Genomic DNA, 13,224 nt, shown 5'->3' with positions numbered 1-13,224 from the left:
TTTTAATATCTAATATATATTTTTAGATGATAATTTATTTAAAAATATATCTTATAATAACAATTCTAAATGGAATATAAATCTTATGATTTTTCTTATTTTGATTTTTTTAATCAATGTATACAATTTTACTATTTTGATTTTTTCAATCAACGTATACAATAAATAAAAAATACAAAAGAAAAACATACATGCTACAAATTTTATTTTATCAAAAAATTATTTGTTTTAATATATTACATTATATATGTGAATATTAAGACATATATATATATACATATATATATTAAAATTAAACTTTTTTTAAAAATTAATTCATTATTAAGAAATTTTTTTATCACATGAGAATTAATTTCCTTCAAAAATTTGACAGATATCAAATAAATAAACATTTTTTCTGAATCTATATATTTATTTTATTAGAATATAATTTTTATTTTTTAAAATATATTATTTTTTTAGATAAAAAATTATGTATATGTCAAATAGTAGTGAGGGAAAGTGCCTCACTATTCCAAACGTGCAGCTGTATATATTTGTATGTGTATATATATATATATTATATATATATATATATAATATAGGGGGTTATAATTATACCGGTGTAACTTTTACTAAGTATTATGCCGCTCTATAACTTTATATTAAATGTGAATTTTGTAAATCCAACCGTTCAATTGAAAGTTCATATCACTTTATACGTGTATATCAAATTTTGTTAAAATTGAACAACAACTGGAAGATAATCCAAGTGTTCATATTTTAGTGTATTTTGAAATGAATATATTACATCAATTTTGTTTTATAAAAATGAAGTATCAAATCATCTTGGATTAATATAAAGTTTTGTATATATAATCTATAAGAGATATGAACTTTCAATCTAACAGTTGGATTTACCAAATTCACATTTAATATAAAGTTATTGAGCGGTGTAATACATTGTAAAAGTCGCATTTAATATATATATATATATATATATATATATATATATATATGAGGGGGGTTATAATTACAATGGTATAAATTTTACTAAGTGTTACACCGCTCAATAACTTTATATTAAATGTGAATTTTGTAAATTCAACCGTTAAATTGAAAATTTTTTACTCTTAAATCATATATATATATAGACACACACACACACACACATATATATATATATGAGGGGGGTTATAATTACAATGGTATAAATTTTACTAAGTTTTATATCGCTCAATAGTATAAATTATAAAAGTAAGTACATATAAATAAAGAATAATTAAATATATTATTATTATTATTATTATTATTATTATTATTATTCGTAATATAAAATTATTATATGTTATTATTATAGTACAAATATGAGATTGTATATTTGAGGATGACTTAAATGAATTAATTTGTACAAGTTATACTGACAACATACATAGACATTTCGGTAGCTTACTCATCAGAACCTCACATTTAAGCGTGCTTGACCTGGAGTAGTACTGGGATGGGTGACCTTCTGGGAAGTCTCCCAGAAATTGCACAAGTAAGGATAAAACACGCTAAATAGTGAAATATTGTGAAATAGAATCCTTGAGAGGCCAAATATGAGAGTTGTTACATTAATAAATTTATTAAAATTAAAAAAAAATTATAATTTCCGACGGATTTTTTCGTCGGAAATTTTGACAGCAATTTTTGACGGATTTTTTCGTCAGAAATTTTGATAGCAATTTCCGACAAATTTTTCCGTCGGAAATTTTCGACAGAATTTTCTGATGGAATTTTCTGTCGGAAAATTTCGTTGGAAAAATTATTTTCGACGGATTTTTTTTTCGACGCCACTTTTTCTGACGGATTGAAATCCGTCAGAAATCCGTCAAAAAAAGCAAAATCTGTCGGAAATTTACCTATTTCCGTCGGAAATCAGCGTTTTTCTTGTAGTGTACGCTGTTACATAAAATTTATTAAATACAAAAATTATCTTTAGTGATAAAATAATTTACACTTCATTTTAAAAATGTCGCTAAAAATATTTTGACACTTAATTATATCAATGATATAAAAGAGCAAGTTTCGTCACTAAATTTGTCACAATTGTATTCATCTATTTTATAATAAAGTAATATCATTTTAACATAAAAATTCAATCATTATTATATATCTCATGTTTCATTTAAGATATTATTAATTCACTCATATGTAAAGTAAATGTAATTATATCATTTTTTTTCTACATTTTTTTACATACAAACTTTATATTCTTCTTATTTCAGTACATATTTTACAACTATTTAATTTTATAATTTTATAATTTCATGTAATGATTTTTAAAATATTTTTAATATTTTAAAATTATATTTTAAAATTATAGTTGGTTTGTGGGATCAATGTTGTTGATCCTTAAAGCAGATGGACATCTCAAAAAAAGCTACACACAAAGGGTTCTGATTGGTGAAGAGTTTTGACCAAGAAGCAGTTGCGTGAAGTATGGTTGAGTAGATCCACTAAGACGTCAAATCTGAGGGATATAAATGGTATGAAAGCTGGTCCTCTCTCCTATTACGGTGTGGGTCAGAGAAGAGTCAAGTGAAAGTTGATAGGCTTGTAATAGTCCAAACACACCAAAATGAGGGGGATTCATAAGTTGTACATGTGTGAGACTGTGCAATTGATGATAGTTTAAAGGAATTAATTTTTATTACCTATACCAACAAGATGCATATACTTTTCGGTAACTCATCACCTAAGAATTTAATAGTTAAGTGTGTTTGGCTTGAAGCAATTTAGGAATGAATGACTTTCTGGAAAATTTTCCAAAATGTGTGTAAGTAAGAACAAAACATGCTAAAATATTTTTTTGTTAGTATAATTTAATTATATATTAATTTATATTGTTCAACTAATTTATAATTTGGTTGCTCAATCAATATACATTGTGTAACACCTAGTTTTTTTTTATTGATGGCATTTTCGTAATTATTGATGGCATTTTCGTAATTTTAATAAAAGAATAAGGGTATTTCTGGGGGTCGGAACGAGTCGTTCCAAATGCAGAACTGGCCGTTCGAAAAGAGGGAATATGCTGTTTTTCAAAGTCCCAGAACGAGCCTGGAACGGCCCGTTCTGGAAGGGAGAACGGGCCATTCTGAAAGCAGACATGCCGTTCTACTGGGTTTTGGAACGGGCCATTCTGGTTTCGGAACGGGCCGTTCCAGTTGACAATTTTGCCCACGTTTGAAGGCTCTGGAACGGGCCGTTCCGAAATCAGTACGGGCCGTTCCGGGGACCCCAAGATGCCTATAAATAGAGACTGGGGGTGAAAAATTATAACTGAGTGAAAAGTAAAAATTCTAGAGAGAGAGGGGGAGAGAGAGAGAGAGAGAGAGAGAGAAAGAGAGGGAAAGAAGGAGGGAATCCAGAGGAGGAGGCCCTGCCCAAGTTTCAACTCCGCTTATCCAGGTAAGGGGGGAGTGAGAAACCTCGCTCAGGGGTGTGGGGATAATTGTTGGATAGTTTGTTTGTCGGATTGGCCCCCAATCCCTTGCCGTTGTTCTGTCTTATTTTCTGTTTGCTCTATTTTATTTCTTGTTGAAAATAATAAATGATTATGTAATCTCAATCCCTTGCCGTTGTTCTATTTGATTTTCTATTTACTCTACTTTGTTCTTTGTTGAAGGTGCCGTTGTTCTGTTTGATTTTCTATTTACTCTACTTTGTTCTTTGTTGAAGGTGCCGTTGTTCTGTTTGATTTTCTATTTACTCTCTTTTTGAACAAGCCTCTTTATAGACTCAACATTAAGTATTCTTATCCACAAGCCTTTCCAGGCTCATCCCTTGCAAATAAATTTGATAAGAGTTATAATGATTGTTTTGTCTCTTCTAGACATGATGCTATTAAAATACAACATAAATAGGCTACAAAGACCTACGTACAAGAATTTTAATGAAAAGGTTTCTTTGTAGTACTTTAGCTTTGTAAGTTCAATATGATTCTCTGTGATGATTTTCTCTATTTACAACATTTCTCTCTTTTATTTGTGATGTCTCTGTTTTGTTGTTTGAAGGCTTGTCCCTTAAATAGTAGCTTCAAAGAAAATGACCGTTACAACAATGTTGGATTTAAATATTCAAATATCTTCACAAGTTAATTCATTTGTCTTCCTTGTTAATCCTAGAGATTATCGTTGATGCATTTTATACGAGCGTTAAATTCTTATTAGTGAAATGTGTATCTCTTATCTGATTCAAACAGCTACTTATCGTCATTTCCTTTTATTTTGAGCATAGCAGAGGTATTGTTAGAGTAGAGTAGTTGAGGTTGGCGCAGAATAGTCTTTATAGTGTCTTTTCCATGAAATATGGGATGGGATTTTTCTCCTTCTTTCCTGACGCAATGATTTGACGTTTCCTTTTGAAAGCTTTTGTTATCTTTGAGGAAGCTTTTGTTCATTTGGTCTATTAAGGAATAAAGAGTTAATGTTTCTTAAAGACTATTATGTTATTTTAACAAGAACTAAATGTGGCATTAATCCAAATGATACACTTCATCAAGTGAACTTCACATTATGGACAAAATACGACATTTTCTTTGTCTGATATAGTCTCTTGAGAAAATTTGTTTGTTATCATAAAAACTCATAGCTACTCAAGGGATTCAAGATCATCTTTTGATTCTACAAACTTCTTTTTGGTCTTACAAATCCTTTTTCAATCAATTGACTCGAGCTCAGCAAATTTTGATCGATATCAGGTATATATTGAACATCTAAGATTGTTTTTGTACCTGAGTTTGTTGAAATTACAATGGTTCCTTTTCCTTTCATAGAAATATAACCACCATTCCCAATTTTGACTTTTGAGACTTTAGTAGGGTTCATATCCTTGAAAAGAGTTTTGTCATATGTCATGTGGTTTGTACAATCATTGACAATCAACTAACATTCAGAGTTACTCATAACTAAAGAACACATTGCTACAAAAATCTAATCTTTTTCATCTTCCTCAACAACTTGGGCATTAACTTCTTGTTATTGAAATTATCCTTTGCAAATCACAACTTCTTATCCAAACTAATTGCATTTGCTACACTTTGCATACGGTCTTCTCTAACATTTGAATGGTGGGTGACCCATTTTTCGACAATGTTGACAAGGTGGGTAATTTTTTCTTTTACCATTACCCTTACTTTGGTTGTTTGTAGTAGTTTCAACTTCATTATGCTTAGCTGGTAATGCTCCTTCAACCATATAATCTTTCCTCATAAGCTTATGTTGCTCTTATGCTTGAAAGGCATGTAGCACTTCTCCCAAAGTGATCATGGACAAATCCTTTGTATTTTCCAAGGCAATTATTGATGCTTCATACCTTTCAGGCATTGTAAGCATAAATTTTTTGACAATTATGGAATCAGCAAATGTAATACCCAACAATCTAACCCTTATTAGTAATGCTTAGTAATCTGTCTAAGTAACCAATGATTATCTCAAATTCTTTCATTTTTTGAAACCCGAATTCCCTCATCAAATTCAAAACTTGCATACCTCGAATTCGTTCATCCCCAATATACTCTTCCTTTAAATGGTCTCATATTTCCTTTGGTGTTTTGAGGGTCATAATTCGAGTTAAAATGGTTTGTGAAACACCAACAAATAAACTCAATTTCGCCTTTGTTTTCTTTGTTTTTCTTTCCTTGTGATGTCTAATTTGGACAGAGTAGGATTATTAGGCAGTGGAGTCACTTGATAATCCTATTCCACAACATCCCATAGATCTATAGCTTCCAAGTAGGACTCCATCATCACAACTCAAAGTTCATAGCTCTCTCCAACAAAGATGGGTAGAGCAACTGTGAAAAACATGTTTCAATTTTCATTTTTTTTACATGTCCTGTAAGAAGATAACTCTTGATACCAATTGTAAGTTTTATAGAAAAAAAAAATAGAGAAGTTATAATACACATAAGAATTTGAATGAGTAGTAAATTATTTTATTGATTAACAACACATTTATAATCTTTCAACTAGATCAGAAAAAACTGACGTGTTACCAAGATTTTAGCAATCTTAGATAAGTAACTACTTGTTAGTGAAGTGTAGAATCACTTATTGACCAAGTCAAAAATTAAAAACTGAAACATTAAAAGATTAAAAAAAAAAAAGAAGCCATGTAATGTAAGTGATAAGTGCTATGATTTCATTAAGTTTATGGCCTAGTTTGAAGTACTTATATCAATTTTCCTTGCTTTAGACCTTGTTTTTAACTCAAAACATATCTAAATTATTAGGTGATCACATTTTGTCTTTGAATCATGTTTTTAGGTAACTTACAAGTATTTGATTGTTGTTTTGTAGTTTAGGAGAAAGCTAGGAAAGAAGGAAGGAAGTCAAGCACAAAGTGGTGAATTTGAAGTTGAAGGAATTTTTGGTTAAGTCCCAAGGCTAAGCCCCAGATCCACGCTTAGCCTCAGCATGGCGGTGAATCCCTGGAACAAAATTTTGATCCCCACGCTGAGCGTGGAACTGAGCTGAGCGTGAGAGTCCCAGAACCTCATTTCACTCCAGACCTATCCTCAAGCTTAGCCTGGCTTCTCACGCTTAGCGTGGCTTCTCACGCTTAGCGTGGCTTCTCACGCTTATCGTGGATTGTGCTGACATGTCATTATTCACATAAGACAAAAGCTTTTATGACCTAAAAGTGGGATTTTGGAGGAGAGAAGCAAAGAGGATCATTCTTGGAGTGTGTGTGGCGGCTGGAGAGCTCTAGAACCTTCAAGATCAAGCTTCTTCCTTTCTTCATCATTTGTAGAGTTCTACATGTCTATGTGTAGCTAAACTCACCCTTGTTGGGGTTTGATGTAACTAAACCCATTCTCATGTGTAAACTCTAAGCTATCAGTATAAGTTTTTATTCAGTTTTATTGCTCTTTTTCTGTGCATAATGCTTGTTATGGCTTGATCACCCTTAACTTGAACTTAAGGTTTTTAAGAGATTGAGAAATGATTTTAAACCTTTGACTTGAAATAGAGCAGCTAATGGTGCTTATTGCTAGAGATAGAGTAAATGCAATTGGTCTTTCTTAAGCTCTTGTTTTTAAAGTTGGTTGCTTGGTTAAACTATGCAAGAGATTGATAGTTTAAGTTAGCAACTTAGATGCCAACTTGTAAGAGATTAGGGTTGGTTACTTTTGAGAGTGATTGATAAATTCTGAACAATAACTATTGTGAACTTAGTGATAAACATGAGAGGAAGGTTTAGTGAAGTCAAACCCCAACAATTTATAAATATTGCATTAGAATCGAGTTTTGCACTCTAAGTGTTTACCAAAATTCTAAAAAGAATTGTTATTGCTTGTTTACATTATTTACTGCAGCAAATCAAACTCTTATTGCTTTTTGGTAGCTTAGTTAGTATAACAAGTGAAATTGCAAAGTGTTGCGCAAGTCCCTTGGAAGACGATACTCATACTTTCATTGAACTACTTATACGATTTGGTACACTTGCCAAACGAGATAACAGTAAGCTAAAAAGAAAATATAAAAAATTATTAAAACTAAAAATAATTGAAAAGGATAAATATAAAAAATAAATATATCTATTTTAAACTAAAAAGTAAACTAAAAAATAAATAAATGAATAAATAAACCAGAGAAAACAAACCCTTAAACCAGAATTGTGCATGTAGTTTTATTTAGTTGACATCTTTTGTCAACCATTATTGCATGCACCTTAATGGCGTCATAAGCAAATCATAGGCAAATATTCTCTTCGGGTCTATGTTCTCTCCCTTTAGCAAAAGTAATAATGAGAATAAAACATATCTATGCCAAAATGTCTACATGGCGCAAATAATATCAATTAACTAATTATATTGAGATGGCGGCATAATAGAGTCCTGAGAGCATCTCCAATAGAACTCATTTGAGTTGCTTCATGCATTGAAAAATGAAAAAAGTGATTTCTAGTGTGTTATATCAATATTAAGCAACTCAAACACAAATTTACTTCAATGGTAAGAAACTTTAAGAAATTCAACTTTTAGAATTTTTTTTCTAATCATTTATGAACTAATTTTAAATTTTTATTAAAAAGGATAATTGTATGACAATGAAAGAAAATAAATTACGAGAAAAAATACACAATAAGTAGATATTAAAAATAAAATAAAGCAATAGTAAATACATAAACATTATACAAAATTAATTTTCATCATTATTATTTCCAAAATGTTCCCAAATATGTTCAATAAAATCTGTTTAAAATCTGGTAAGGAACGGTTGCTTGAGGAAACAACTCTCTTTCTTCCTCAAGCAACTCATGTTGCCACATCAGAGTCCTCCAATAACAAGAAATCGAGGCTTGAGTTACTTCATGGGACAAGCAACTCCTATTAGAGTTGCTCTGATATAGCAGTTTAACAGTTTGAGTTTCAGAAATTGTATTTATAATTATATATATATATATATATATATATGTATGTATGTACTATATATATATATATATATATATATATATATATATATATATATATATATATATGTACTTAGCAAAAGTAGCAGCAATTATTTTTTTAATTATAATATTTATCTTTCAAACTTGATTCTTATATATAAAATAAATTATGTTAAAAAAAATATTTATTTTGTAAGCACTTACGATTCTGTGAGAGATTAATCACTACTTTTTAAGATAAATTTTTTATATTAGTACAATAATTACTTTAAAAGAATATATATATCCAAGGTTGTCAATCTCGAAAGTTTACGTGATCTCGTGGAGGTTCCGTAAACTCGTATCGTAAACTCGTATCGTAAACTCGTAAGAGATTACTCAATAAACAAAATTATAAAAATAATTAAAAATTACATAATAATTAAACATTTTAACTTTATATTAAAGAGTAAAATAATAAATTATATTAATAATAAAATAATTTATTAAATATTGCAGAACTACACATTACAGGATTACACTATTCTAATTTATTTATATATATATATATATAAAAATATTAAATAATTTATAATACAAATAATTAATAATATACATATAAAAATAAAAACATAACAATTTATACAGTAGTTAAAAAAAATAAAAAAATTAAGAAAACAAAATATTTAAGGTCTTATATTAAATTTTGTATTACTTAAAATATTATCTAAATTTTAATAATAATTAATAATTAATAATAAAGTGAAGTTACTTTTTAAAAAAAATAATAAAGTAAAAACCCCCTTAACCAAATCAAAACAAAAAACTAAAACTTGGCCCATATTCCAACCCTAATTACACAAAATAAAACTTGGCCCATTTGGCCCATATTACAATCCTAATTATTTTTTCTGCAACCCTTCCTCAAGCTGTCGCCGCTACCTTCCTTCTTAGCAGAAGACAGATATGCAGATGCCGGAGAAGACAGAGCCACCGTCGGAGAAGATAGAGCCACTGTCAGAGAGGACAGATCGACGGAGATCTGCCGAAGAAGACAGATCGGCGAAGATCTGCCAGAAAAAGAATAGAAGGTTCGTCGCCCACCCTTGATCGCACTGCCACGCTCAGCCACTTTCGCGGCCGCTCCGCAACAGAGTCGTTGTGCTCTGACGCGCTGCGATTGTGGCCGTGAAAACTGCTATTGATTACTATGTTTTAGCCCTAACCAAAACGAATGTTTTATGGAGAACAAAAAAAAATGTGATCTCTTAAACTCGGGACCGATCTCGTGATATTACACGAGATTACACGAGATCACCGAGATTACTCAAAAACGAGTTTACTCCCGAGTTATACAGGTAAGCTATCCTAATCTCGTAAACTCGTACGAGTTTACGAGTTATCACTAGAGATTGACAACCATGTATATATCTATATATCTATATATATATATATATATATATATATTTATTTATTTTGGGAGCAAAATGAGAACTTTATAGACTAAGATGTGCATCACTAAAACAACAGTTGTATTTAACATAATTTTATTAATAATTTCGGTAAAACATACTTGTAGTTTATATAAAAAGTTACAATAATGCGACCACTTCCTTCTATTCAACTATGATAATCGTGATTTTGAAAAGAGGGAAAGGAATACTCTCCGAATATTTTAGTATTTCTTCTCTATAGTTGGTAATGATAATAGTCTGATTAAAATTAGTAAATATTCCCCATTCTCCTCATAAAGTAGGAATTATATATATTTCCTGTTGATACCATTCTCTAGAAGAATATGGAAATTCAGATCAAGAGAAATGAAAAAGAATTAAATGTTAGAGACATTACAAGACAATCATTTGCCATTGCATTGCTCATTTATTATACAGAATCTTTAAACATTGATAATTCAAAAAATATGATAGAGAAATGAGCGTAACATTGATAACCTTGTTTCTGCCAACATAGGTGCGGAGTTACAAAGGTAAATTAGCTATCCACCTTGTGAACATGCCAAAACCTTCCTCGGGCGTGTACCTGGAAACTGTGTGTCCTGAACCCTGCAATTAATTACAATAACATCAAATTTAGACAAGCCTACATGAGATAAATATTTCACCACATAATGCATTTTTCTTAAAAAAAAGAAAAAGAACAAAGAGGTACAATTGTTAAAATTTGAAAGATCTTACCTTCACAGTTGCAAAAGTCATTTGATTCGAGTAAGTTCTTGTGTATCTGCATAAAATGAAAATTATTCACAAAGATTTGGACACATGCTTCTTGTCTTATAGTGTGTTTAGATTGAGAATTTAAATGGAGTAATTCATTTATTTGAAGAATTTCAATTTCTTTGAGGTGAAATACCTTGTTTGGATGAGGAATTTATAAGAAATTTGAAATTCAAGCATTTGTGAAATTTCTTGAAATAGTAGAATTTCAAATTCTCTCAAAAGAGTAAAAATTTGAAATTCCTCATATTTTTTTTCTTATTTCACTTATATATTTTATCTTATCTCTTATCTCTTCATGTTTTTAATTATTAAATATTCAAAAATATTTTTAAAATTATTAAATATTATCTAATATTAATTTTTAAAATTATTAAATATTTAAAAATTAGCTAATATTTATTTTTATAAAATTTAATTTAAAAATCTCAACATATGAATATATTTTTAATTTTAATTGATGTAAAACTCATTTCATATTTAAATTTTAAATATCTAAAAATTAGGAATAATATAACAGTTATTATTGTTACCTAATAATTGTATCATGATTTTAGAAATTAAAATTAATGTGCAATTAAGGGTTATAGAATAGAATAAAACCACACAAGGCAAAAAGCCAAAACTTCTTGACATTCAAACCTATATAGCACATTTTCATGGTTTGCCTATTCTAGTAGACATTACCTAAAGGAGAATGTTGGAAAATTTTATAATGCATGTCTCAATTCTTAGAGTGTAACTTGTATATCTGTTAGACAACACCATTTCATGCTGATTGACTTTAAGATGGAATCTAAATTGGCAATAGAGCATAAAATTTGGGTATTTTCTCTCTGCACTTAAATTTTGGGTCAAACTCGTGGTCCCATATGCTAAGGGACCCAAGGTTTTCCACTAGGACCAACACATGCAAATGTGTGAGTAATGATCAGATTCTGATGCATGATATAATTTTGAATGTAAAACAACTAAATATTTATGATATAAAGGCTAAAGTTTCATGCCTACCCTGCAACTTGACCTTTCACAAACCATGGCCTCCAATCTTCCACAATGGAATAGTTTAAAGCCTTTATCCATGCTTGAGTTGCCATGAAAGGCACTATTGCGTCATGATCCCCACTGTCAATGTCAACAAAACACAAATTGCCTTGTAAAATCAGCTGGTTCTTGATAGCCAAGAGATAGCTAAAAGAAAATACAAGAAAGAAAAAAACAGTTTTCAGAGAACTAAAACAAAACTTAGATGTGAAAATATTCATTCACCTGTATATTAACGAACGATATCCTTTTGCACTGAGATTTACATGAATGTCAAAGCTACTAGAGATCTGAAACTCAAAATCAGTTTTGTAACAGCGTTCCCATTTTCCTATAGTTCCCTGCAATATATTAAGGTATGTACATTAATCTGTATTATATCCTTTAACTGCTAAGGCTACTTTGGTCAATGTCTGACTCAAATTTAAACTCATTTAGAACTGAACATATAATAAAGTATTTGCTGTTAATTGTGATGCTGTATTACCAATCCAATAAACATAATGAACTAGATGTTTATATCAAACCTCTCGAATATGCAGCGACTTGCGAACACTCTCATCATTGGCCCATTGAGCGGAAAAGAAATCAACATAAATCTACAATAATGTAAAATGGAGAATCAAATTTGGAACATTGTGGACAAAAGATGTGGGTAAGAGCGGCATCAAACTTCTGATTCAGAGATCTCCTCCACTGAGCTTCATGTTTATTAGGCAAATCATCTTTGTCACATCTAATCAAAATGTTCGATAAATTAATTTCTGAAAGGCACTGAAAATAAGAAATAAGAGTTTACAAATATGCTGAATAAACTGAACTGCTTTGAATAACAAGGGCAGAAAGAATTATCATAACAAAAATGGGAAGGTCATAACTTGCCTCCTCAAAGTAGTTGAGATCTCTTAAACACAATTCATTTCTGGAATCAACATCTATATACTCTCCTTTACAATTTCTCTGCAGTGTCTGTCCATAGATGGTAGATGACTAAGAATCATTGACATTTCTTTTTAACTTTTTTTAAAGAAACTATATACGTCAGACTCTGCTGAAACTAAAATGATACCTAAATATTTTCATGCAAAATTTAACTTTATTAGAAAATACAATGTAAGTAGCCTTATTAAACTGGAAAAATGTACTACTTTACCGCATAGAGTTCATCAGAAATAAGTCCCATTCCATGAGCAAATGGGATTTGATAATTGTTTTCTTTTCGTGTTGTTACGGGGTTCCCTAGCAGATATCCCTGGAAATATCGTAACATCAATTTAGTCTTCATTGTTCATAAAGAAGAGTTGATAACATAACAACCTTGAAAAGGTGAAAAGCTTGGTTGAATGTTTTGGAGTTTTGAAAATTGGATTCCATTATCAAAAAACCTTTGTACAATTTTCTTTTTTCTGAAGTAAAAGCGTAGAAAGAGAAATTGATTGCAAACCTGGATATTTATCCGTGGTTGGAGACCTATTTCATTTCCTGTTAATCAAGGAAATTAAAGAATAACGGTTAGGTTTATCAAGTTTATGTTAAGCAAAAC

The 13,224-nt window shown here is 30.0% G+C and overlaps 2 protein-coding genes and 1 long non-coding RNA gene across 3 annotated transcripts in view; all 3 read right to left on the bottom strand.

Moving 5' to 3' along the window:
- Positions 1-3,080, bottom strand: part of LOC145955580 (uncharacterized) — a 42,178-nt gene extending 39,098 nt beyond the window's left edge. The window contains exon 1 of the long non-coding RNA XR_014432226.1: positions 2,679-3,080. This is a non-coding gene — a long non-coding RNA (uncharacterized LOC145955580). The remainder of the gene's footprint in view (positions 1-2,678) is intronic.
- LOC109791836 (serine carboxypeptidase-like 19) overlaps positions 1-12,981 on the bottom strand; it is a 54,278-nt gene extending 41,297 nt beyond the window's left edge. The window contains exon 1 of the mRNA XM_083070502.1: positions 12,835-12,981. Coding sequence (XP_082926628.1) covers positions 12,835-12,966 — 132 coding nt within the window. The 5' untranslated portion in view covers positions 12,967-12,981. The remainder of the gene's footprint in view (positions 1-12,834) is intronic.
- On the bottom strand, positions 10,215-12,688 carry LOC109792097 (putative serine carboxypeptidase-like 52). Its single transcript, XM_083071484.1, has 6 exons — positions 12,635-12,688; positions 12,209-12,280; positions 11,907-12,022; positions 11,649-11,762; positions 10,599-10,644; positions 10,215-10,466 (listed from the first exon to the last, which is right to left on the bottom strand). The coding sequence occupies exons 1-6, from the start codon at positions 12,686-12,688 to the stop codon at positions 10,383-10,385; spliced, it is 486 nt and encodes a 161-aa protein (XP_082927610.1). The 3' UTR covers positions 10,215-10,382.
- Positions 12,982-13,224: the final 243 nt, after the last annotated feature.

This window comes from Cajanus cajan, chromosome 3 (genome assembly GCF_000230855.2).
Source record: "Cajanus cajan strain Asha chromosome 3, NIPB_CcT2T_4, whole genome shotgun sequence".
NCBI lineage: Eukaryota > Viridiplantae > Streptophyta > Magnoliopsida > Fabales > Fabaceae > Cajanus > Cajanus cajan.
This window is presented reverse-complemented; position numbering and strand designations above follow the sequence as displayed.

Bases quoted from the DNA above. Each gene is read 5' to 3' on its own strand.
- LOC109792097 (XM_083071484.1), bottom strand. From the start codon at position 12,688: ATGTCAATGATTCTTAGTCATCTACCATCTATGGACAGACACTGCAGA. The intron at 12,281-12,634 runs GTAAAGGAGAGT...ACATTATTGTAG, and splicing joins ACAGACACTGCAGAGAAATT to ATTTATGTTGATTTCTTTTC. The intron at 10,467-10,598 runs GTAAGATCTTTC...AATTAATTGCAG, and splicing joins TGACTTTTGCAACTGTGAAG to GGTTCAGGACACACAGTTTC.